General features: G+C 45.8%; 1 protein-coding gene across 1 annotated transcript in view; it reads left to right on the forward strand.

Moving 5' to 3' along the window:
- Pkd1l3 (polycystin 1 like 3, transient receptor potential channel interacting) overlaps positions 1-25,144 on the forward strand; it is a 52,295-nt gene that overhangs the window by 9,115 nt on the left and 18,036 nt on the right. Inside the window, exons 6-21 of the mRNA XM_055621517.1 lie at positions 3-812; positions 3,122-3,253; positions 7,032-7,208; positions 7,488-7,615; positions 7,697-7,823; positions 8,347-8,475; positions 8,905-9,136; positions 12,297-12,490; positions 15,085-15,315; positions 16,644-16,745; positions 16,996-17,173; positions 19,972-20,119; positions 23,001-23,200; positions 23,509-23,708; positions 24,175-24,355; positions 24,942-25,134. Coding sequence (XP_055477492.1) covers positions 3-812; positions 3,122-3,253; positions 7,032-7,208; positions 7,488-7,615; positions 7,697-7,823; positions 8,347-8,475; positions 8,905-9,136; positions 12,297-12,490; positions 15,085-15,315; positions 16,644-16,745; positions 16,996-17,173; positions 19,972-20,119; positions 23,001-23,200; positions 23,509-23,708; positions 24,175-24,355; positions 24,942-25,134 — 3,362 coding nt within the window. The remainder of the gene's footprint in view (positions 1-2; positions 813-3,121; positions 3,254-7,031; positions 7,209-7,487; positions 7,616-7,696; positions 7,824-8,346; positions 8,476-8,904; positions 9,137-12,296; positions 12,491-15,084; positions 15,316-16,643; positions 16,746-16,995; positions 17,174-19,971; positions 20,120-23,000; positions 23,201-23,508; positions 23,709-24,174; positions 24,356-24,941; positions 25,135-25,144) is intronic.

The raw sequence follows: 25,144 nt of genomic DNA on the forward strand, positions 1-25,144 counted from the left end.
AGGTGACAACAGTCACACCTGAACTAAACAGCCCACCACAGGTGACAACAGCCACACCTGCACCCAGCATCCCACCACAGGTGAGAACAGCCACCCCTGAACTAAACAGCCCAACACAGGTGACATCAGTCACACCTGCACCCAGCAGCCCACCACAGGTGACATCAGCCACACCTGAACTCAGCAGCCCAGCACAGGTGACAACAGTCACACCTGAACTCAGCATCCCACCACAGGTGAGAACAGCCACACCTGAACTCAACAGCCCACCACAGGTGACAACAGCCACACCTGAACTCAACAGCTCACCACAGGTGACAACAGTCACACCTGAACTCAGCATCCCACCACAGGTGAGAACAGCCACCCCTGAACTAAACAGCCCACCACAGGTGACATCAGCCACACCTGAACTAAACAGCTCAACACAGGTGACATCAGTCACACCTGAACTAAACAGCTCAACACAGGTGACAACAGTCACACCTGAACTAAACAGCTCAACACAGGTGACAACAGTCACACCTGAACTAAACAGCTCAACACAGGTGACATCAGTCACACCTGAACTAAACAGCTCAACACAGGTGACAACAGTCACACCTGCACCCAGCATCCCACCACAGGTGACATCAGCCACACCTGAACTCAGCAGCCCGCCATGGCCTGTAATGACAGAGGTCACCAGGACTGAATTCCCAATACCTGCTGGAAGATCTTTGACAGACATCACTTCAAGCCCAAAGGAAGACTCTCACCCAGGAGCCCTCCCCACCCATCCACACAAGTCATTTCAGAGAGCGTCCAATCAGGTAAGTCTGGAAAATGGAAGCTAACTGGGTAGCTTCACGACACTGAGAAGACAGGTCTGGGGATGTAGCTCAGTGGTAAAACACTGGCCTAGCATGTGCACAACCCCGACCCCGGGTTCAAGCTTCGCTATTGAAAAGTTAGTCATAAAAAGAGCACGTATGTCCTTCTATCATGATGTATCCACGGTTCTGATTTTTAAAAGCAGGAGAACTGTACACTGAAAGCAAAAGTGTTCAGAGTCCAAGTCTCTCCCAGCAGGTTGTGTGCCCTTTGCAGTACTTGATGGCTCATATTTATTTAGGACTCATAAATTCACCATTGGGAGGTGAAGGACCTCTGCTAGCCTGCCCCACTGTACCAGAGGTGCTAGAGAAAAAGTAAAGCCACCGGGACAAGGTCCTGAGAAGAATCCCACCCCCAAATCCTACTTTTAAGTGCATCCTGGCACTTTCCCATAAAAACACCCCATTTGCTCTGCTTCCTGAGGTAACGAGGTTCACTATTGTCTCCGAATTGTCTTCCACTAGGGAAGAATCAGCCTGCAGTAGCTTAAACCAAGGATGGGGGTTGGTTTCTTTCCTTAAATAAAAAAAAAAGAAGAAGCCAGAAATGTAGAATGAATATCCATAAGTGTTTATATATAGAACTGTTAAGAGAATTTAGTGATGTTGCCCAACTCAACAAAGTGTGTGACAATGAGAAAATTAAAAACAGGCAAGTGATGCAGCAGACACCTTTAATCCCAGTACTCAGGAGACTAAGGCAGGGGGAATGCAAATGTAAGGCCTGCCTGGGCTACATAAATATTAAGATGAGCCATCATGTGGTCCAGGTTACACTTTGGGTTCTAAAATACCAGATGAGGTATGTGTATCCACAGATAGCTAGGGCAGCATCCAGAAAGCCCAGCCTCCACGGGGTCATGGGGTAGCAGCTACAGCTCAGCTATATCTTCATCCTTTCTTATTTGCACCTCAGTTCATCAAAGCCAGGGTGATCTCAGTCCAGGGTGCCTCTATAAGGGACCTCTCCCACAAAGTCAGAAATCACCTATTGGACCATGTGACCCATGAGGATGGTGCTCTGGCTAGTCTTATGTCAACTTGATACTAGCTAGAGTTTTCTGAAAGGAGGGAACCTTATTTGAGAAAATGCCTCCGCAGGATCCAGCTGTAAGCATTTCCTCAATAAGTGATCAATGAGAGATGGCCCAGCCCATTGTGGGTGGTGCCACCCCTGGGCTGGTGGTCCTGGGTTCTCTAAGGAAGCAGGTTAAGCACACCATGGAGAGCAAGCCAGTAAGCAGCATCCCTCCATGGCCTCTGCATCTGCTCCTGCCTCCAGGTTCCTGCCCTGCTTGAGTTCCTGTCCTGGCTTCCTTCAATGATGGACTAAAAACTGCTCCTCCCCAAGTTGCTTTTAGTCACGGTGCTTCATCACAGCAACAGAATCCCTCACTAAGGCCGATGGGATCATGACCCACTGACTACTCTGTTCCCATCTGACACAGCATCTACAGAGTGCAGTAGGGCCTTGGCAAATGTCTCTTGAAGTGTGAGATATGCGGGGATGTACTCCAGAAATCAAATAAGTAGTTGGGTTTACATAGCAGCCAGTAAAGACTGGACTTCAAGTAGAGAAGCCTCACAAGATTGGGCCTTGTTCTGTTTACTCAGTTTGTCCTGGGAAGTATTCAGCACCCCACGTCCTGCTACACAGTACTTTGAGTTTTTTTTCCTTTTAAACATGAACTCTTTTCCCCAGTGTTGAGGCTTGAACTTGGGACCTTGTACTTGCTAGGTAAGCTCTCTGTGAACTCATTCCTAGAATCTTACCAGCAACCTCATCTGCTTTCAGATTATTCATTCCACAAAATTCTTACCCATCTTCACACATGTATGAAGGAGGTGAAAATCAATTTCACTCACTGGCAGGAATTCTTCCTAAAGTAACAGCCCTTTTGGAGCCTGTGGTTCATGAAACTTAAAATGTCATCCTTGGCCAGTATCCATTGACATGGTATACCAAACTCCAAATGCATGATAATAATTATGTATAAATAATTTTGACAAGATATTTTTTTAACTTTTTTATTACATCCATTTATTTATTTATATATGTGGGAGTGTGGGTGTGTACATGCCATGTTACTTATGCAGAGCTCAGAGGACAACTTGTAGAAATCAGTTCTGTCTCTTTGCCCTGTGGGTTCCGGGGACCCAACTGGGATCATTCAGTCTTAGCAGTAAGTGCTTTTATCCACTGAGCCATCTCTCCAGCCTGACAAAAGATCTTCTCTTCCCAACAGGTCACAGATGAGACAGCAGGGAAACTGATCCCAGCAACGGCTGCTTTTCAAGCTCGCAGTGAATTCCAGAAAGCTTGTGCCATTCTCCAGAGACTGCGAGACTCCCCTCCAACATCTTGCACACTGGCTCAGGTAAGGAGAAAGGTGGAGGTATTTCGGCAGCAGTGAGAAAAGGAAAAAAATGTAAGTAGGGGCTGTGCCCTCAGCAGAACTGGGAATCATAAAAGAACTTGATGGAAACAGAGCTGAGTACCAGCAAATAGTACTGCATCTTTAAACATGAAGTGAGTGTGTTGATGGGCAGTGGTAATCTCAGAGTCACAGTTTGTGTTCATTGGTGCGTTGACCAGGTTACCTCATCTGATACGGTCGTTAGGAGAAATTATGAGACAAAAGTAGATTCGGAACTTGCTGTGGATACGATGGGACGGTTTTGAGACCAGAGTTGAAACAACAATGCTCCTGACCTCGGAGCTTTCTGCACCCAGGCTTGCTGACATCATTTCCCCATAATTGGCCAGGCTGCTTCTTATGTAATGGAAGGTGGTAGCATAAGAAATTCAATGTTTTTTTTTTCTATTTTTTTGAAAATGTATTTATTTATTATTTATACAGTATTCTTCATGCACATATGCCTACAGGCCAGAAGAGGACACCAGATCTCATTATAGATGGTTGTGAGCCACCATGTGGTTACTGAGAATTGAACTCAGGACCTCTGGAAGAACACCCAGTGCTCTTAACCTCTGAGCCATCTCTCCAGCCCCCCCCCTTTATTTATTTTTTAACATTTGTAAATATACTTCAATAAGCATGTCTCTGAGTTTTTGCTGCTTTGGTTGGTTGATTTGGCTCTTTGTTGGGAGGAGCGGTTGTTTGTTTTTGCATTTTCTATTCTGAGACAGGGTCTCGTGTATCCCAGGCTTGTCTCAAACTTGATATGCAGCCTACGATAACCTTAAACTCTTAATCCTCCTTCCTCTACTACCGCAGTTCCAAGGTAACAGATATGCACCAACACACCCAGTTTATGTGGTGCTGGGACTCAAGCCCAGGGCCTCATGCATGCTAAAAATAACTCTACCAAGTGCGCCAAATTTCCATGCTGCCTGGGTTTTTCAATTACAGACATAACACATTTTTAGGAAGAAATCGAAGCAGGGCAGGTACAATAATGAGAAAACACCCTCCACACACACACACACACACATACTCCTTTGTCCCTACAAAACCCATCAGATAGATGGGATCATTGTTCCCTTTACCTTTGACCGGCTGTGAATAACTATGTACATACATATATACATACATACTGAGTTAGTGGTATTTTCCTTTAACCCCAGCACTATGAAGGCAGAAGCTAGTGAATCTCTGTGAGTAAATACACCATCCTGGTGTACATAGTAAGTTTTAGGACAGGCAGGACTCTTACACAGAGAGAACGTGTCTCAAAAAACCAAATAAATAAATAAATAAAATATACAGATATTTTTATGCCTTTGACCCTTATTGTTTGTTTATTTGTTTGTTTTTGCTTTTTTTTTTCAAGACAGAGTGTCTCTGTATAGCCCTGGCTGTCCTGGACTCACCCTGTAGACCAATCTGGCCTTGAACTCACAGAGATCCCCCTGCCTCTACCTCCCTGGGATTAAAGGCATATACCATCACCGCCCGCTTCTTTTAACTCAACACATTGCCACAGGTATTTTTCCCCATCTGTCTGCATAGATTAACCAACTAGTGTTCATCTGAATTTTTTTGTTCATTCATGAAAACAGCCTACCTATGTGCAACCTTGTAAGTACATTGAATACTTACGCAAATACTTCTGAGTGTTACAGCAGCACGTAGACATGATGACGGTATGAAACAGGTATGAAACATACATGAAACAGGTATGGCCAAATTGTTCTCCTAAAAGATACTGTTTTCATTTCCACTGCGGCCCCGAGTTCTCATTTTTTGGCAATTTTAAAAGCAAGAAAGGAAAGAGAAGGTGTCTCAGTTAGGGTTTCTATTGCTGTGATCAAACACCGTAACCACAAGCAACTTGAGGAGGAAAGGTTTGTTTGTCATATGGGTTACAGTCCATCATCAGGAACCTGGAGGAGAAACGGAGGCAGAGGCCATGCAGGAATGTAGCTCACTGCTTACTCGCCATGGCTCTATAGATTTGCCAATCGTTGATGGTGTTTTCTCAACTGAGAGTCCTTCTTCTCAGTGACCCTAGCTTGTGTCGAGTTTACGATAAACAAACAATGTGCTGATTTCTAAGGAAGCCAAGCTTCCCTTCATGAGCTTGTATATTTGAAGCTGTCTATGACTTGGCTTCTGTTGGCCCTTATACTTGGTCCTGAACCTGAGGATGTGTTCCGCCATCGAGACATATCTGCCGCCCTATCCCCCTTAGGTTCTCTGAATTGCTTTGTGCCTTCATTCTGACTTCTGTTTGACTGGTCTTATTTGTTAGAGGCCATTATTATTATTACTACTATTTGTTATTGTTGTTGTTGTTGTTTTGGGGTTTTTTGAGTCAGGGTTTCTCTGTGTAGTCTTGGCTGTCCTGGACACACTTTGTAGACCAGGCTGGCCTTGAACTCACAGCAATCCATGTGCCTTTGCCTCTCTGAGTGTTGGAACTAAAGGTGTGCACCACCACACCCACCTGAGACCTTTATTAGGCTGTTAACCATACTTCAAATTTTGTGCCAGTACCTTATTTTTAAACTTCTGTCTATGTTTGTTTGTTTGTTTGTTTGAGACAGGGTTTCTCTGTGTAACCCTGGCAGTCCTGGAACTCACTCTGTGGACCAGGCTGGCCTTGAAGTCATAGAGATTCACCTGCCTCTGCCTCCTAAATGCTGGGATTAAAAGCAAGTGTCACCACTGTCTGGCTGATATATTGATTTTTACAAACGCTTTTAATAAATATAACTTTGAAAGGAAGTAACATTTCAAAATAAAAATAGTAGTACCTAAAGTAGATGTCCAGTAAGCATTAAAATTGCCTCACATTTCTTTTTGTGTAGCTAGTTGATTGGTTGGATGGTTTGAGACAGGGCCTTACTGTGCAGCCCAAGTTAGTTTTGAACTTACTTGCCATCCCCCTGTCTCTGCCTCCTAGGTCCAGGGATCACAGGTGTGCACCACTGCACCTGGCTGCTTAGCCTTTTTCACTCCATTTGTTTTATATGAGAATGGCCCGCACAAAAGAGAACTGATGTTTTCTCTTGTTTTTAGAACTTATCTTCCTGTCAGGTAGTGGTGGCCCACACCTTTAGTCCCAGTATTCAAGGAAGCAGAGGCAGGTGGTTCTCTGAGACTGAGGCCAGCCTGGTCTACAGAAAAGAAAAGAAAAAAATCTCCCTGGTCTCTGTTTTCCAGTTATCTTGAAGATTTTGATGCCACCACCCATGCCTTCCAAAAGAGCCCACCACTGAGCATTTGGCCTGGATTGCTCTTTTCCCAAGCATCCCTCTTTTAGTTTGATTTTGTTCACTTAAACAGCTTGTCTACTTAGCACTCGGTGTACCTTAGAACAACATGAAACACGGTCCTCTCCCGTAGCTGGCAAGGAATCCTGTATTTTTCTTGCCTGCCAAATGGTGGTGTTTTGTTTTGTTTTGTTTTGTTTTTAATACATTTGAACCGTGTAATAGAGATTGAACTTCGGGGCTGGGAAAGTAACTCAGTTGCTGAAGTACCCGGGCACAAACACACATCTGAAGCACCCTTGTAAAAGCCAGTGCTTGCGTTGAACACACATACCTACGTAGACAGAGGAAGGGAGGGAGGGAGGAAAGAAGGGAGGGAGAAAAAGAGAGAGAATATTGAGCCGCTTATAAGAAGGCACAAATAACTTTAAAACAGTCACACGTAGCTACATGTGTTTCCTTTCTGGCATCCCTAGATCAGTGTGGCCAATTCACTCATGGACCTGAGTGAGCAGTTGCTGATGCTCCTATTTCAGAAAAATGACAGCTGGAGCCTCAAAACTCCGGCGGTTAGCTGCCTCTTTCAGTCTCTTGGAAATTTGATAACAATCCAGAAAAAAAGCCAGCAGATGGTTTGGCAAGACAATGAGCAGGTGGGTGTGTTCTCTGCAGGTGGCCAGCTCTGCCCGGAACTCTCACCCCAACATCAAGTCACACAGCCCCTCCCCAGTCTTCAAAGGTCTCTCTCCACCCACCGGTGGGCAGAGGCTAATCAAGTGAAAGGGACTCAGTGAAGCCTATCACAAACCCTCAGGGAGATACTCAACACCCTCAGCTTTTAGGAAAGTGCAAATTAAAAAATAAGAGGCTGGATAGGGTGGTGCACGCCTGCCACCCAGTACCTGGGACGCTAAATCTCCATCTAAATGCAGGTTGAAGACGTGCTGGAGACGTCGTTGATGGCCTTGGGGGAGATCCACAAAGCATTTTGCCAACAGAGCCTGTGTCCTGAGCCAGCAGTGACCTTGACCTCTTCCACTGCTACCCTGATGTTGAGCAGGTAAACCGGCTGGAGGAATGGGGAAGTTTCATTTCGATTTTGACTTCTAGAGATTGATTTGCATTTAAATTTTTTTTTCAGTCAAAATGTGTCATCTTTGCCTCTGAGCACCTACACTCTGGGGGAGCCTGCACCCTTGAGGTTAGGCTTCCCGTCGGCACAAGCGCTGAAGGAGCTCTTGAATAAACATCCAGGAGTGAACCTTCAAGTGAGTACGAACCGAACCGGACTGAGATGGGAACGAAATGGTCTGTGATGGCTATGTGGGGAGGTAGGGGCGGAGAGTGCACACCTCCTGGGCTAGAAAGATTTGTTTTGCAAGTCTCAAAAAAAAAAAAAAAAAAAAAAAAAAAAAATCAGGAGGGAGCTTGAGAGTGAGTTTCTGTGTCATGATTTGAATTGATCTCAACTTACCTACTAAAAAATTGGGATTATCTGAAGCATAACTAATTCAGTGTAACACACACACACACACACACACAGTATTGGGGTGCAGAATATTTGTTCCCTAGTATAAAAGAACAAATGTATCCGAACGATTTGGAGGGTCCGAAATGCAGCGCTCTCATTGTCTCTCATCAGGGTTAGGATGCTTAGCTCCTTCACTTGCCACATTGTGGGGGAATCCCAGCATTTAGTTTATGGCTGCTACCTTGTAATCTGTTGTGGGACTGGGACTGGTTTATGAACAACTTGGCAGCTGGAGAAACTGGAATTTGCTTCCTCTGCAGGTAACAGGTCTGGCTTTCAACCCTTTTGAGGCTTTGGATGACAGGAACATTGTTGGAAGTATTGGAAATGTGCTACTGAGTGATTCTAACCAATCGATCCGAGTCCACAATTTAATAGAAAATATTGAGGTACAAGTATCTTGATGGAAACAGGACATGCTGGGAAAGAGGAAACAACTCAGCATTTTACATTCATGTCAGAGCTAAGTACCTGGCACATGCCTTTAATCCCAGCACGTGGGAGACAGGCAAGAAATCTCTGTGGGTTCAAGGCCATCTAGGATACATAGTGAGTTCTCTGTGGCAGAAAGGCTACCCAGTAAAAAGCCTGTCTTTTAAAGTATTTTATTACAAAGTATTTTATTACACATCTTCGAAACCCTCACAAAGAGGTAGACCTAATCAGTCCGAGGACAAGTCTCAAAGACTACTAATCGCTGGCTTTGTGCTGTCCACTAAGACCCAACAGAGAAGCCTTAGGAAGTTTGTTACCTCATCACTACCAGGAAAACAGAAAGGCTCATCTTAAGCTGGAGTGTTAACGCTCTCTCTTTCTAGATCATGCTCTGGAGAAACGCCAGCATGGAGACCCAGCCCACCACCCTCAACGCAAGCACAGACTATTTCACAGTCACCGTGAATGTCACTTCCTTGGAGAAAACCCTCATTGTGACCATCGAGCCTGAAAGTCCCCTTCTAATGATACTCTACCTGGGCTTCCAGGACCAGCCTGACCACATTGACTTCTACCTCAACATCAGCTTTCCAAGGAGTCAGGTGTGGCAGAAAGGTATTGGCCATCAGATGTCTGAAACTTAATTGGTGATACGTTTTTCTTATTTTTAACTTGGGAGTGTGAGGTAATTGTAGGTTCACAATTGTAGCTGTGAGAGGAAACAGCACACTTGCTTTCTAACCAGCCCTCCTAATGGCCGAGCCACAGGGGATGACCTTGACACAATGGCCTATCAGTAGATTGTCCCAGAATTCCATACATTCATCTCTCTGCATATGTGCACTTTGTCTTATGTAATTAAAGATAGGTTATGTGATGCATGGAGAAATAATTATGTAATATATATACACATATACATGTAGAGAGAGATATCATATATATGGTAAAGCAAATTTTATAAAATGCTAATTGTAGAGCCTGGTGATAACATGAATATATGCTATGAAACTTAAGTTTCAGTGTAGTTGAAAATATCTATAAGCACATTAAGGACTGGGGTGTAGCTCTGTGGTAGAACATACGTTTAGTATGACAAGGCCTGAGTTCAATCCTTAGGATGAAAAAAAAAGTTGAAGAAATAAAATTCTAGTACCATGGGCCATACCATGCAAGCTCAATAAGATAAAGATGAATGCATATGACATACACATCCCAATTTTATTTTTAATCTTAGATCTGGGTAAGGGTCAGAGATCAAGTAAGTCTTGATATGAGACAAAATGACATTCCTAGAGAAGTAAGGGATCTTTGAAAGCAGAGCTAAGGGTGTAGCTCAGTTGGTAGAGAGCACACACAAAACCCTAGGTTCCATCCTAAGCACTGCTGTTTTAGTTTTGGTTTTTCTAAAGAATTTTTTCGATAATATCAATAGTTAAAGTTTTCTGAGCAGCTGAGTATAGTTGCCATAATCCTAGCATGTGGGAGGTGAAGGCAGAAGAATCGAGGGTCAGAAGCTATCCTTGGCTATATAAGGAAGCTGGAGGCCAACCTGACCTACACAAAATAAAATTCTGAAAGGTTATAGATATGGCTCCATGAATAAAATACCTGCCTGCTCAAGTATGAGGTCCTGATCTTGGATTCCCAGAATCCATGTAAAAGCTTAATATGTATGTCCTTATCTCGTGGGGAACAGTGGTAGGCTCCTAATACTTACTGACCAGCCAGCCTAACTGAATTGATGGGTCCTAGTTCAGCATGAGACCCTAAAGTGAAGAGCAATCAAGGAAGACACCGAAAGTCAATTTCTGGCCCCATACACAAGGACACACACACATGAGCATACATATGAATAAGTATGTACTATGCACACACACACACACACACACAAATTTGAGTTACATTAGTGATGCCTAGATTTGCTTGATCCACCTCTATGCTCTATGGATATAACTTTGAAATGTATTGGAAAGTCTCAAAATCTTTTAGAGTTGGAAGAACCATTGAGGTCATTACCTGCTGTAAAGATGAGGAAACTGAGGCCAGGGAGATGAGGTGACTTGCCCTGACTATTGATGGCCACCAGGACAGAACCAGGCCTGACACACAGTCTCATGGGAAATCCAGTTTCCTGCCAACACTGTGTTTGCATCCTTCCTTTCTCCTTGAGTGTGTCACCAAAATCCTCAGTCTATCACCTAAGATGGGTGATGATGTTTGTCTTTTCATGCCTGCATGTGTAATGGGGGGAGGGGTTGTGGAGGAGTCAGGGGATTCTGATACTGATGTTGAACATCTTCATCAATCACTTGTTTTCCTTATTCTCAAAGCGAGATGTCTTAATTAAAACCAGAGCTTGCCAAGATGTTTAGTCACAGTAGCCAGCTTCCCTAGGGATCCCCCTACCTCCCAAGGCTGGGATTATAGCCACCCAACATTTGTGTGGGTTCTGGGCATCTGAACTCTGATCCTCCTGTTTGCATGGCAAGAACTTCACTATAACTGCTAAGCTAGCTCTTAGCCTTTTTTTTTTTTTTTTCTTAAGTTAGTGTCTCATAGCCCAGGCTGGCTTCAAACTCACTACATAGCCAAGAGTGAGACTGAACTTCTGATATACCTATCTCCATCTCGCAAGTGCTAGTATTATAGATTTGTACCATCATGATGGGTTTGTTGGTGCTGGGGATCAAGCCCAGGATTTCATATACACTAGGCAAACATTCTCATCACTGAGCTACACCCCCCGCATGTCTTACCCACTGTTAGATCACTGTGAATGACCACAGCAGCTCTTATAAAAGGAAAGTGTTTAATCGGGGCTTGCTTACAGTTTCAGAGGTTCATTATCATCATGGCAGGAAGCATCGAAGTACGCAGGCAGACATGGTGCTGGAGAAGTAGCTGAGAGTTGTATGTTGAAGTGGTTTTTCCTCCTGACCCTAAGTTCCCAGGATAAAGACTTCTGAGACTCAAAATATATTTACAAATACCTAGGCCATGTAGCTAGGCTCTTCTCTGACTAGCTCATAACTTAAAATAACCCATTTATGCTGTTCTACATTCTGCCATGTGGCTGGTTACCTCTGCACAGGTACCATGGGTCTGTCCTCTTCACATCTTTCTGAGCCTGCTCTATCCCAGAATCCCTTCTGCCTGCTAGATGTCTCACCTTCTATTCTACCCTTTCCTATAGGTCATAGTTTGTTTGTTTGTTTGTTTGTTTTTGACAGGTGTTGCATCCATATAGACACAAGATATTCTCTCTATGGTTTTATATCCAGATATATAGGCAGCAGGAAGAGAGAGACACTGGGCCTAGGTTGGGCTTTTGAAACATCAAAGCCCATACTCAGTGACAAACTTCCTTCAACAAAAAAAGGCCGTACCTCCTAATCCTTCTCAAGTAATGCCATTCCCTGATGACCAAGCATTTAATAGCTTTTAATATAATAATAGCTATATTAGCCATTAGGGGCCATGTTTATTCAAACCACGAAACAGTTTATGGTGATGGTTTAATTTTTTTTTCCTAGACCTCATAGTGCATTCCACTATGAGACCTAGATGTGCATAAAGCAAGAGAAAACGATCCCTTTACTGGAATGTATGTGATGCAGAGTTCAGGATGGTGTTAATGGTCTTTCTTTGCACATGTTTCTGGTGCTAGACTCGTAACCTCATTTATAAAATAATACAAATGAATAAGAGTAGCTGTGGGTCTGATAGGGTTTTTATCCCATTGGGAATACAACCCAGCGTTCTTCTCTGTCTTCAGATGAGGGATACACGTGGGTGCTGACACCAGAGAGCCTGCGGTACGGGACTGGCACCTACTATGTAATGGCTGTGGAGAATAAAAGCTCAGAGACGACACAGCATATGCCTACCCTGGTCTCAGTGGTAACAGCTGTCACCCAGTGCTATTTCTGGGACCGACACAACAGAACATGGAGGAGCGATGGATGCCAAGTAAGAGGGGGCTGGGGGACTCTGACCCTTCACTGCACTCCTCCCCCGACTCTCCTTAGGGTAGACCGGAAACAGCAGCAATCTGAAGGGAAACGAATCAGCCTAGGACCAAAGGGGAGGGTGGACCTTGGTAGCAGGCAGGCATGTGTCTAGAACAGTAGGCCCATGCTGTTTTTCTAATTCCCATCTCAACACAGCTGCAGGCAGGTCTGACAGTGCTGGGCACTGAGTGACAGCTGATGGCTGTAGATGAAAGACAGAAAGTAGATGCGGAAGTTGTATGCCCACTGTCCTGCATCTAAAATGAAATAAACCTCCTGCTGGACAAAAACAAAAAACAAAACTAAACAAACAAAAAACAGTTCTCAGCACCCACATGCTGGCTTACAGCCACCACTTGTAACTTTAGCTCCAGGGGATCCAGCGCCTTCTTCTGGCTTCCTCAAGCACACGCATACATACACACTGCAAACACATATGCACACATATACATGCATGCACACATAAATAAAAAAAATAAAAGTAAGCCTTAAGAAAAAGGAGAGCCGGGCAGTGGTGGTACACACCTATAGCCCCAGCACTTGGGAGGCAGAGGCAGGTGGAGCTCTATGAGTTCGAGGCCAGCCTGTTCTACAGAGAAAGTTCCAGGAGAGCCAAGGCTGTTAAATGGAGAACCCTTGTCTCAAACAACAAAAAAACAAACAAACGAAAAAAACCAAAAAAGGTGGGTAGAGGATAAGAATGCATTCTAGATTCTCTCACACCCCAGGCAGGTGGGGACAGGGAGTCACCTTTAAAGTCAGCATGTTTTTCATGGTGTTTGTTCTTTTCAGAAGACATCGTACCTCTCACTACATAGCCCAGTTTGGCCTCCAATTCTTGATCTTCCTGCTTTAGCTTCCCTGAGTGTTGGGATTACACTCATTCACCACCACGCCCAGTTTGCTCATTCTTGATCCTGTGGGTGGTGGCCTGATTTAATGTCTGCTTCAATAACACCACCAGATGCAAGGCCCTGGGAATCCTGAAGCTGTTCTTCAAAGGCCTGAGACTGGATCTGGGCGTGCCAGTGTATGCGTTTAATCCCAGCACTTGGGAGACAGAACAAGATCAGTTCAAGGCAAGCCTGGGCTACCTAGTGAGACCCTGTCTTTAAAAAATAATAAAAAATAACCTGAGCTTGGCAAGAAAAAAATGGAACTCTCAAGAAAGCAACAGCCTCAAGCAGTAACCTCTGGGTAGTTACTCCTCAGGCTAATCTCCCAGAAAGGCGCTTGATAAAAGCAGGTTCTGAGGTGGTGGCTGTCGGGGAGCCAGGCAGCACTCACCCACGTTTTGGGGTGCACTGGGGAGCAGACTGGAGATTTTCTATGCTCTTAGGACACAGCACTGATGGCAGAACTGCTGGGTTCTGCCCCATTGAAGCTCTCTAGGATGCTGTGTCTCCCAGTACAGGGAGAGAGGTACTCCTCTCTTTTTCCCACCCTGGAGTAGAGACTGAGCAGCCTCAAAATTAGGTCACAGAGGCAACATCCTCAAGAAAGGAGATCAGTCCTGCGGCCTCACGCTTGGCAGGGAAGCACTCGGTCAGTGAGTACACCTTACAGGCTTTTCATGCACCAGCCCAGACACACATTGGCAGCAGAGCCCCTTTGTTCGTAGTTACTGGCGCGGTTTTAAAATATACATTACGGAGACATGTTACACCATACGGAAAATTGCAGGAAATAACTTAAAAGTTTTAAACCTACCACTCAGCTTTTTCAAAGTGATTATTTTATAATAATGTACTCCAAGCCAGGCAGCGGTGGTGCACGCCTTTTATCCCAGCCCTACCGGAGGCAAAGGCAGGCGGATCTCTGTGAGTTCGAGGCCCGCTGGTCTGAAGTGTGATTCCAGGAGAGCCAGGGCTACACACAGAGAAACCCTGTTTCAAAAAAACCTAACTAACTAACTAAATAAATAAATAAAATACTTTAATAATAACTAATTCAGCTTTCTTTGTTTGCTTTAGTTTGTTGTTTTATTTTGAGACAGGTTCTAATTATGTAGCCCAGGCTTGTCTGAATCTCATAAAGATCCGCCTGCTCTGGCTCCTGAATGCGGGCCTTATCGGTGTGTTCCGTCACACCTGTCCCTCATTCAGAGGTTTAAAAATAATAAAACTCAGGAATAATAGACCTCCGTTCCCCTCGCTGTTCTCATTCCCCTCTTCTGTGGAGGGTGGCCGAGGTCCTGGGTTTGCTGTGCACCCTCACTCTCTCGGCACGTGCTTGATGCACACCTTACACTTGGGGTGCCCGAGTTAGAAACTAGAGATGCAGTAATGGATGTCAGGGCGGCCACGACTGGCACCCTGAGTTCAGTCTCTAGAACCCGAGTGGTGGAAAGGGAGAACTCACACTTGTGATTTGTTTCTCGGCCTCCACATCTTGCTGTGGCACAGGCTCACCCCTGCACTACGTACACATGATAAAAGAGCAAATGCGAAAAACGGAAGTCTGCACCTCTCCTTCTCAAGGGACGCTTTCCATTTTCTGCTTGCCACTCCTCAGCACCCTCCCTTACAATTTGGGTCTTCAACCTGCTTTCAGGTGGGGCCGCAGAGCACCATACTGAAGACGCAGTGCCTCTGTAACCACCTGACCTTCTTCAGCAGCGACTTCTTCATGGTGCCCAGGACGGTGGATGTGGAAAACACCGTCAAACTGCTTCTGAACGTGACCAGCAATCCAGTTGGGGTGTCGTTGCTGGCCAGCCTCTTAGGATTCTATATCCTCTTAGTCACATGGGCTTGGAGGAAGGATCAGGCAGATATGCAGAAGGTGAGAAGGCTTGGGCTCCTAAGGCCGTAGTATCTTGAGTGTGTCAGTCTAGTTAGGTGGAAGTAGGGATTGATGGCCAGGGAACAGAGGGTTTACTACAACAGGGGGTTGTATTAAATGTCTATGCATACCTACCGTCTCAGAACGAAGTGGGTTTTTTTGTTTGTTTCTTTTTTGTTTGGTTTTGGCGCCAAAAGTCATGCAGCTAGAAATACATTAGAAAATACCTGTCATTGGAACTCAACTGAAACCAGGCTCATATTTATCCTGCCTTAGAAACTAGATGAAATTATGCTGAGTCAAATTATATTTTAACATAACTACAGCATACAAGAAAGTAGTACGGAATTCTCTTCTGAGGCTGGCAAGGTGGCTCAGTGGGTAAACACATTTGCCACCAAGCCTGAAAACCTCAGTTAGATCCCTAGTATGCACATGGTAGAAAGAAAGAATGGCAAGTTGCCCTCTGATCTCTACTTGTGTGTCTTAGCACACCCGTGTCCCCGCCCTGCACACATACAAACAAATGCTAAATTCTTTGAAGTTATGTTTTATGTCTTGAGACAACATCTCATGCTGTCCCCCAACCTGACCCAAGAAACATTATATAACCATCATATACGGCCTTGACTTCACAGTAATCCTCAAGGGCTAAAATTACAGATGTGAACCCTCATACTTGCTTCGGTTAAAAAAAAAAATAGACAAGATCTCACTGTGCAGTCCTGGCTGGCCTGAAACTCACTGCATAGCTCAGGCTAGCCTCAAGCCCACAGAGATCCACCTCCCTCTGCCTTCCAAATAGTACCACACTCAGCTTAGACTAGAAAAAAAAAATCTTTAAACAGTGAAATTCTTTAGCAGCTTTTTCTTCATTTCTGTTTTATATATATTTTTATGTCGTGTTGTATTTTTTTTTTTTCTTCAAGGCCTTACATGTCTAGGCAAGGGCTGTTCCAGGAGGGGGAGTGGATGTTTCTTATTGTCCTGGGTGAAGTATTTCCAGCTTTAGTAAACAAAAATACAAGATAGCAGCTTAATTTGCATCTCATGTAAACAGCAAATGAATCTTTAGCCCCAGTGCCCTCATCGTTTGTCTGAAACTCCAGTTTCGCTGCATGTCCTCCACGCTGCATGCTTTTCCTACCCAAGTGGGATGGAGGTGGAGGGCTTGATGCCCAAGACCCGATAAAGCTGATCCTGGTCACTTTGTTGGCTTGTGTGCTTGCCTGGTGACGACACCTCCCCCAAAGCTGCCACCAAGAAGCCTGTCCCCAGCCGGGCCTTAGTGAGACCTGGCAAGCTCATGGCTTCTGCTCTTCCTGCAGGTGAAGGTAACGGTCCTGGCTGACAATGACGCCAGCGCCACATTTCACTACCTTATCCAGGTCTACACGGGGTATCGGAGGAGGGCTGCTACAACGGCCAAGGTCAGCACAGCCTGCGCTCACACTTCTGCAAAGTGTGTCCCTGGCACACTTCAACTTGGCAACATCTCCGCATCCAATGACGATTTAAAGGGAATCAGGAGGATTGGTGTGGCTTAGTCCTAATGTGTAATGGAGGGACCCTCTGGGCTTGTTTGACATCCAATGGCTGCTTCCTTCTTCATAAGGAAAAACCCAAAGGAATGGTGTTGCAGTATCTCATTTTTTTTTTAATCTTTCCTCATCACGTTAGGTCGTTATCACCCTCTATGGCTCAGAGGGGTGCAGCGAGCCCCACCACCTTTGTGACCCACAGAAGACGGTCTTCGAGCGTGGAGCACTGGACGTTTTCCTTCTCTCCACTGGATCCTGGCTCGGGGACCTGCATGGCCTTCGGCTGTGGCATGACAATTCTGGCAACAGCCCTTCTTGATAAGTACCTGAGCCACGCTGGCTCACTTATTTTTTTTTCTTTTAATTTTTTACATTCATTTATTTATGTTGTATGTGTACTCACCCATGTATGGAAGTTAAAGGGCAATGTGAGAGCCAGGTCTCCCCTGATATTATATGGGTTCTGCAGTTAGACTCAGTGGCAAGTGCTGTTAGCCACTGGACCACTCCACTGGCCCTTGGTTCTAGGTTCCCTGCAGCCTTGAGAGAGTCCAGCAAGTTCTAAATAATCGTGCTTTCAGCCAGAGTGGCTGCTGGATTCATGTCCTCAGAGAATGAAACCCAAGAAGAAGGAAGGAAGCTAACAAAACAGCTGGGCAATTGTTTAACTGAGGACAAACCTTCTCCCTTGTTTTTATTGTGTCACCTGTGAACAGCAGGTCATGACCACAACAAAACGGAAGTTTGAAAGTGAAATTAATTGTTTTAAAGACAGGACATGCGGCCCAGGTTGCTGATTTTTTTCATTCATTTCTCTGACTTTCTTCTCCAGGTCCTGGTCTGAATTCATCTGCTAGTTTGCAGCCTCTTTCAGGTCATTGATCATTTTTACCAGAAATCCTTTGATGGTTTCATCTGGCCTTTTGGCCATTTCCATGCAGTTGCTGAGTTCTGGTCTATGGAAGGGTCATGTCACCTGCTTTTCATGTTTTCTGTACTCGTGCTGTGTTGTGAATAACATCCATTGGTTTGAAAATCTTTTCTACATTTTTGTTTGTATGTGTGTGAGGGTCTTCTTAAAGAGCAACATACCTTGAAGGCTCAATCCCCACTACCACCAGGAATGCGTATAGTACACATACATACACATAAAGTAAAAAATCGACCTGTTTTGGTTCAGACAGGGTCTCAGTATATGGCCCTTGCTGACTCAGAATTCTGTATGTAGACCAAGATGGGTTTGAACTCATAGAGATCTGCTTACCTCTGCCTCCCAAGCACTGGGATCAAAGGCGTACACCACTATAATCAGCCAAAAATATTTCCTAAGTGTACTTTTTAATAGGATTTGCAAGTTGGCACGAGCCCCTGATCCATGGGCTGTACAGTGGCTATTGGGTTAGCCAGCATGAAAACAGCGTCAGCTTCACTGTGCATCTCTGTCGGAGCTCTCAGGCACCAGGTGTGTTACCAATGACTATTGCCGAGTCAGAGGAAATCTTTCTCCGAGCACTGGTTCCCAGCAATGAGTTCAGAATGTTCACTACGCTGTGTCGGGAATGGATGTACAGGCCTCCATGCCTTGCTGAACCATCTACAGAGCACAGGAAGAGCAGATGCAATCTAATTCTCCCGGACTCTACGACTTTAAAGCAGCATTTGTCTCCACTTCCGGTCACCAGCGGCCCGGCCGGAGAGCGCTGACTTTTCCTCTCTGCTAGGAAAATCCAAGATAGCTTCTTCTTCCAATACAGCACTGCTTCATCTCCACTGGCCACCTGAGGAGTGTGGCCCTCTTCATCCGGGGTCTTAGCTGGTTTTCCGGCACTGCCACGTTCGGGAGCAGCTTCTTGCTGTAAACCGCATGAGCGGGTCTGCCAGCCTCAGCCCCTTCTGCGGCTGCTTGAGCTTGGGAAGCCTTTCAGAGAACTGAAGAGGATTACAGTGTTGGTTAACCCTGGTTTGGGAACATTGTAACTGGTCTGATGCTGCCCAGAACACTAAAACTTTCTCGGTTTCTGACATGAAGCCTGGTTCTGCTTTCCCATCTGGGTGTGCTTTAGGATAGTGATCTTAATTTCCTTCCAGACCTTTTCCTCTGTGTTCTCAAGTTGGTTTCCGTTTGGCCCAGGAGTCCCAGTGCCCTGCCTGTCTCAGCTTTGAATACCTTCCCCACTAAGCCTGATCATTCCTGGTTCTCCATTTAAAGAAAGAGGCTGTACGATGCTCACTTGAACACGTAGAAGCCATTGTGGAGTTACTAACTGGCCTAATTTCAATATCTGATTATGTGTCCCAAAGACTAGAGAGACCCAAAGAGATGGAGGGAACTGTGGGAGGGGCGACTGAGTGGAGCAGTCGGAAGGCACACAATGGTGACTAATTAAATTTGCCCACTGTCTTATACAGACGTAGTGTTAAGAGGGCGCTGTGCTGGGCGTCATGCCTCTGAAAATGCCAGGTGCTCTATGTTCCGCTCTGTGGCTCTTCTATGTTTTAGATACAGTTAAAGAGCTAGAGCACCGTGCCTGAGAGGCTGGGGAGGGGGCTCAGTGGCTAACGTGCTTGCCGTGCAAGTGTGATGACCTGAGTGTGAATCCCCAGAACCCACAGAAAGCCAGGTGTCGTAATACCTGCCTTCGCAGTTCCCTGAACTCCTGCCCATCAGATGCGGCTGTGCGCACAGGCTCCTGTCTCAAGAAAGGTAGAGGGAGTGAACTGACACCCGAGACTGCCTTCTGGTCTCCATATGCACACTGTAGCATGTACAAACATTATATACAACCCCCCCCCCCACATTTAATATATATAATTTCTGAATTTTTAAATAAGTATATATACATAGACATATATATGTGTATATAGTTGGGAAGAGGGTCAAATCTAAGATCTGAGTGTCCTATAGTTCTGATGTGGCTCCAGGCCCAGGCAGGTGCCGGCATCTTGGACACGCACTTCCTGAGGGCAGCAGGTGGGATGGGCTTGCTTGCCTCTCTCTCTTGCCTTGCAAAGCGTCAGTTACCTGGATGCCCAGTGCAAGTGCAAGCTGACTCCTTGTCGCACAGCAGGCATCCCAGGCCCACCTTCGTAACATGGTGATGTCTATCTGACTGTAGGTATGTAAGCCGGGTGATCGTCAGCGACATGACTGTGAGGAAGAAATGGCATTTCCAGTGTAACTGTTGGCTGGCCGTGGACTTGGGCAACTTCGAGCGCGATCGGGTTTTCACACCAGCCTCCAGGAGGGAGCTCTCTTCCTTCGGGTATGAGTGAGATATCCCTGGCAGCGCAGAAGTAGACCCCCTCCAGCAAGCATTCTGTTCCTGTCGCCATTTTAAGGATAAAGGGTTAAGGGAAGGGCATGCCTGGGTAGCCAGGCTGGCTGGGTCTGTAGCTGCCTGTGACTCCATGCTGACACTGGGGTCAGCAGATGGTGCAGGCTGTCAGCCACACAGTGCCTACACATGGCTGCCCAAGCATAGCAGCCTCAGGGTAGCTGGGTGTGTTACCTTGTGACCAGCTTTTCCTAGACTGGCATTTCAAGAGAACTAAGGAGTTCCCTGCTCTTTGGGACCCGTCTCAGCAGGTCAGATTCCCAGGGAAGAGACAGACAGACTGTACCGTTTGATGGGAGAGGTTAAAGGAATTTTGAAACTGTATTCAAATTCTTACATGGACATAAAGTTTATGGTTTGCCTGCCCGACTAGGGCTATGTGGCTTGACTCTGCCAGTGTCCTTACTCAATCACATTGGCTGTGTGCTAGCTGGTTACACAGGGTCCCTCTGGGTTACTTTGGCCCACACTGAAACCCGTAAACAATGGCCTAGCAAACTGGATAAGATCAACTTAACAGGCTTTGAATAGTTGCGCGCTGTAGCCTGGGAAAACCTCCCCACGGCTCCTCGCCACAGCAAAGTCAGGTGCTGTTAGAGCACAGGAAGGAAGTTTCACACACCTTTAATCCCAGCACTCAGGGAGGCAGGGGCAGGCAGATTGCTGTGAGTTCAAGGCCAGCCTGGTCTATAAAGCAAGTCCAGGACATCCAAGGCTACACAGAGAAACCCTGTCTCCAAAACTAACAGACAAAAGAGAAGAGAGGAAGAAGGAAATAAATGGCATGGGTTTAGGTGCCAATAAGATTTGTCACCGTACAGGGACAGTCTTGTACCTGATGTGCAGAAATCCCTTGGGTATTTCTAGAACCAGAATTCTGAGTTGAAGGGTATGCACATTGTGAAACAAAAGACAATAGGTTGCCACAGGCTTCGCAGTGAGTTTCTTGTCTCACTCACTGTAGCCTCAACTTTCATTTCTATCTTTTAATAGTAATTTCCGTCATCATAGTGTCCTAGTTAATAAGACTAAGATTTTACTTTCTTTTTGGTTCTCATAACATAATCTCCCTTAGTTCTTTGATTTAAACTATGTGATTAAAAGTCTTTGTCTAGAGGCCAAGTGTGGTGGTGAACACCTGTAATCCCCACCACTCAGAGGCTGAGGCAGGGGGATCGTGTGTTCGAGGCAAGGCTGGGCTACCAGTCTTTGTCTGGTGAATACAATGTCTTGGCCTCCTCCTAGACAATCTCTTTACTGTCTTTCCCCTATCTGTTATCAGCCATGCTCTCTCACTTACCTACATGTGTTAGAAACAGCCTTTTTGTTGCAGAGAGGTCAAGAAGTCAGCTCTCTCCATTCAGGCCAGTTTTGCTGTATTTATTGACGCCTGTGCACTGAGTGACTTTTCTGAACTGACTCTGTGAGGTGCGCATTCTTTGTCACATGCCGCAACTGAAGTGTTTGCACAGTTAGTTCAGTGCTCAGTGGAAGATTAAACAGAGATTTCCCAGAATTCCTAGAACCAGCCTGCCTCCCAGGCTTTGTGGTAGGGTTCTGTGGGCACAGTGGGCCATGCCTTCATCGGTCAGGTGGTCGGTCCCTAAGTATGCCTGAGCCTTCCCTTCCTGCTTGCCAAGGGAGTGAGAGAGTTAAGGTTACACAGAGAGAGAAGGGGGGGGGGGGAGAGAATACCACACCTGGCTTTTTTTTTTTGTTTGTTTTTTTAACATGGCTTCTGGGAACCAAACTCAGGTCCTTGTTCTTGCAAAGCAAGCACTTTAGCAACTGAAGCCCCGCTCAGCCTGGGTGGATTCCAGTTCAGTGTGTAGTAATCTTTTTTTAATTTCTTGACCATATTTTTTTCAGGGTCCATATATCAACGGCAGAGTATTTGCCTGTCATCCACGCGGGTGGAGTTTCCAAGCCTAACCTGTTCCAAACACACATACAACATCTCACGAAAGAAAACAAATTGGTTTTATTTCTGTGTTTTCTTATAATTTTTATTCTTTTGCGGGGGGAGGTGGTTCTTTGGTGTTTTGTTGCGTTGTTGTTTGGGTTGGGAGGGTCTCGCTATCTGTCCCTGGCTGGCCTGGAACTCACAGAGACTCCCCTGCCTCCATCTTTCAAGTGCTGCGTCGTGGTGAAGTCTACTCAGGTCTCCTTAGTTCTTCACTTGACATACTAATCACGGCTCCTCCACAGAAGGTAAACAAAATGTGGATTTCCCAGAGTGTTTTGAAGAGAAGTCTACTTTTGAAGAAAAGAAATCTACCAAAATTCTTAGGTCATCAAAATGATTTTTTTATTTTATTTTAAAGTCTCATGTGATGTAAAGAGCTCATACAGGGCTAGAGAGACGGCACAGCATTTAGAGAATTTGTTGCTGTTGCAGAGAAACCATATTCAATCTGTGGCACTCACATGATGACTCACAACCACCCATTCCAGGGGATCCAACACACTTTCATGGGCTCCATGGGCAACAGGCAAGCATGTGGTACACAGACATACATGCAATCAAAACACCCATACGTACAAAATCAAGTAAATAAATCTGGACAAATCATGCCTTAGTCTAGGTGGCTTCAAAGTGAAAGCTCTGGCTGGCAGGATGGCTCAGTGGGTAAAGGTGCTTGAACTCATATGACCTGAGTTCAACCCCTGGGTCCCTTATAGTTTAAGGAGAGGACTGACTCCTACAAGTTGTCCTCTGACCTCCACACAGTTGATGTGACATTTGTGCCCCCCCCCACAAATATACACATGCAATTTGTGCCTTTTCTCACCTAATTTCTCATTTCAGACACCTCTTCTCCTCCACGATCATAGAGAAGTTCACTCAGGATTATCTGTGGCTCTCAGTTGCAACGCGCCATCCCTGGAACCAGTTTACGAGGGTCCAGCGGCTCTCTTGCTGTCTGACGCTGCTTCTCTGTGACATGGTCATCAATGTTATGTTCTGGAAGATGGGCGGCACCACGGCCAAGAGGGATGAGCAGCAATGTACGCATGAGCCCTGATGTGTGCCGTCTGCCGTGGGGTTGCTTTGTCGGCCTTTCCCTCCTTACCTTAAGGGTTAGAACCCGGGTTGGGGTGTGCCTTCGGGTAGTGCTGTGCCTTTGGTTCCCGGTCCATCACCCTGACATTAGTTAGATGTTAGCACGATCCTGTGGGTGCGATCACTGATAAACAGTCTTGGGAACATACCAGGATCTTTACTGCCATGAAACACTTTCTACCCGCCAGATAAATTCCTCCCTAAGCAGCTCTAACCCTGGAGGGTGAAGAGTGATACCGTGCATTTCTTTCAGTGGGTCCACTTGCTGTGACCTTAGCAGAGCTGCTCATCAGCATCCAGACTTCCATCATCCTCTTCCCTATCCATCTTGTCTTTGGGTGGCTCTTCCGGTTGGTTCACCCGACAGAAACTCTGCCAGAGGTTCCTCCCACCCAGGCTGCCTGTCCCTCAGCTCTTGTCTGTGAGTCCCCCTCTGTCACACAGGTGGTCAAGGTAAGCTCAGTTATCTAATTTTTTATATATGGAAAGTATCCTCCCTCTCCTGTGTTGTGGGAAAGAGCCGTAGAAGATTTCTTGGCAGGCTCACAGCGTCCTGGGCCCTTTGATGTCTTTCCCCTAATTTCTGTCCACTGAGTTGTAATCAGTCAGAGTCTCAGCTTTCTTCCAAGGTTATGAACTGTTTTAGGGCCTGAGTGGGACAGTGCATACTACTTCAGAGCTATTTCCGTCTTTGATGTTTGAGCAAACCGCCCCTCTTTCATTCTATAGTCTCTCACAGAAATGATTCTGAAGGCAGTGTGGGGTGACTCTTCTCTGAAAACATTTGAAAAGGAAGCCTTGAGTTTCTTTACACTAGGCACGCGCCCCTGAGAAACAGGGCTTGCCATCTGTAGTGGCACCTGGTGCTGGCTGATGCCAGACAGATGGAAGAAGTCTCTCAACTCCGTTCCATATCCAGGAGTTAAAGGACACCGTGGGATTCCTGCTCAGGAGAAATATGCATCCGCTCTCAGAGTGTGAACAGTCTTCGTGGAGCTCTTGTGACATTAACAAGCTGGTGAAGCTTTTATCTAGCCTCATTTATTGTCACTTAGAAGATCAAGGCTGTCACGGGCAGATGGAATCCCGCTGGGAAGACGGTAAAGTCCAGTCTTTCGGCGATTTTAGGCGGTCTTCTCGCATCACCTCCACTCCCATGCACACCTCAAGTTCTTACACATTTTTGCCTCTCTGAACAAGGCAATTCATGCTTGTTTAGTTTCATTAAGCTTTCAACCTTGAGCTGATAGCTTTGGTCTCTTGAGATCGACACATCCAGGAGGTAGAGCTACAGTACTAATTGGAAAAAGGGAAAACTATTCCGATCCCCATATTCCCTGAAACCTGTCACATCATCTTTGTCTTCCCTTGAGTGGATGGGCAGCATGACTTACAGACTTTGAATGCAGCTTGGGCATTTGCTCTTCCAGGCTGCGTGTGCTGCAGCTTAGGTGGGAAAGCTCAGAAAGTGTCCATGTCAAAGTTTAGAACTGTGCAATGGTGAGCTGTGTCTGCACCCTTAGGTGGGAGCAGTACGGTGGAAGGCAGAACCTGTCTCCATCAGTACTGGGAAACATTAGCTTTGCTGTCACCTAATAAGTCGCTCATCTCCATCGCTGATCGCTACTTATTTTATTTATTTATCTTTATTTACTGTGACCATGTCGACTGGAAATAAATCCACAGCGGCTTCTGAAAATCACTACCATTTCTGTCGCTACCTACTCCAAGTTCTGCAGAGACTGAAGTTGCATTTAGATGCTCTCGGTGCTGCCCAGGACAACCATCTCTCTGGCTTCTCTGAAGCAGTCAGCCAACTTCAAACCCTCCAGGAACTCCTGCAAACTCAGGTTCTTCGCAGGGAGCAAGGGCCATGCAGGTAAGCTATG

This window comes from Psammomys obesus, unplaced genomic scaffold (assembly GCF_907164565.1).
Source record: "Psammomys obesus unplaced genomic scaffold, mPsaObe1.curated_primary_1811, whole genome shotgun sequence".
NCBI lineage: Eukaryota > Metazoa > Chordata > Mammalia > Rodentia > Muridae > Psammomys > Psammomys obesus.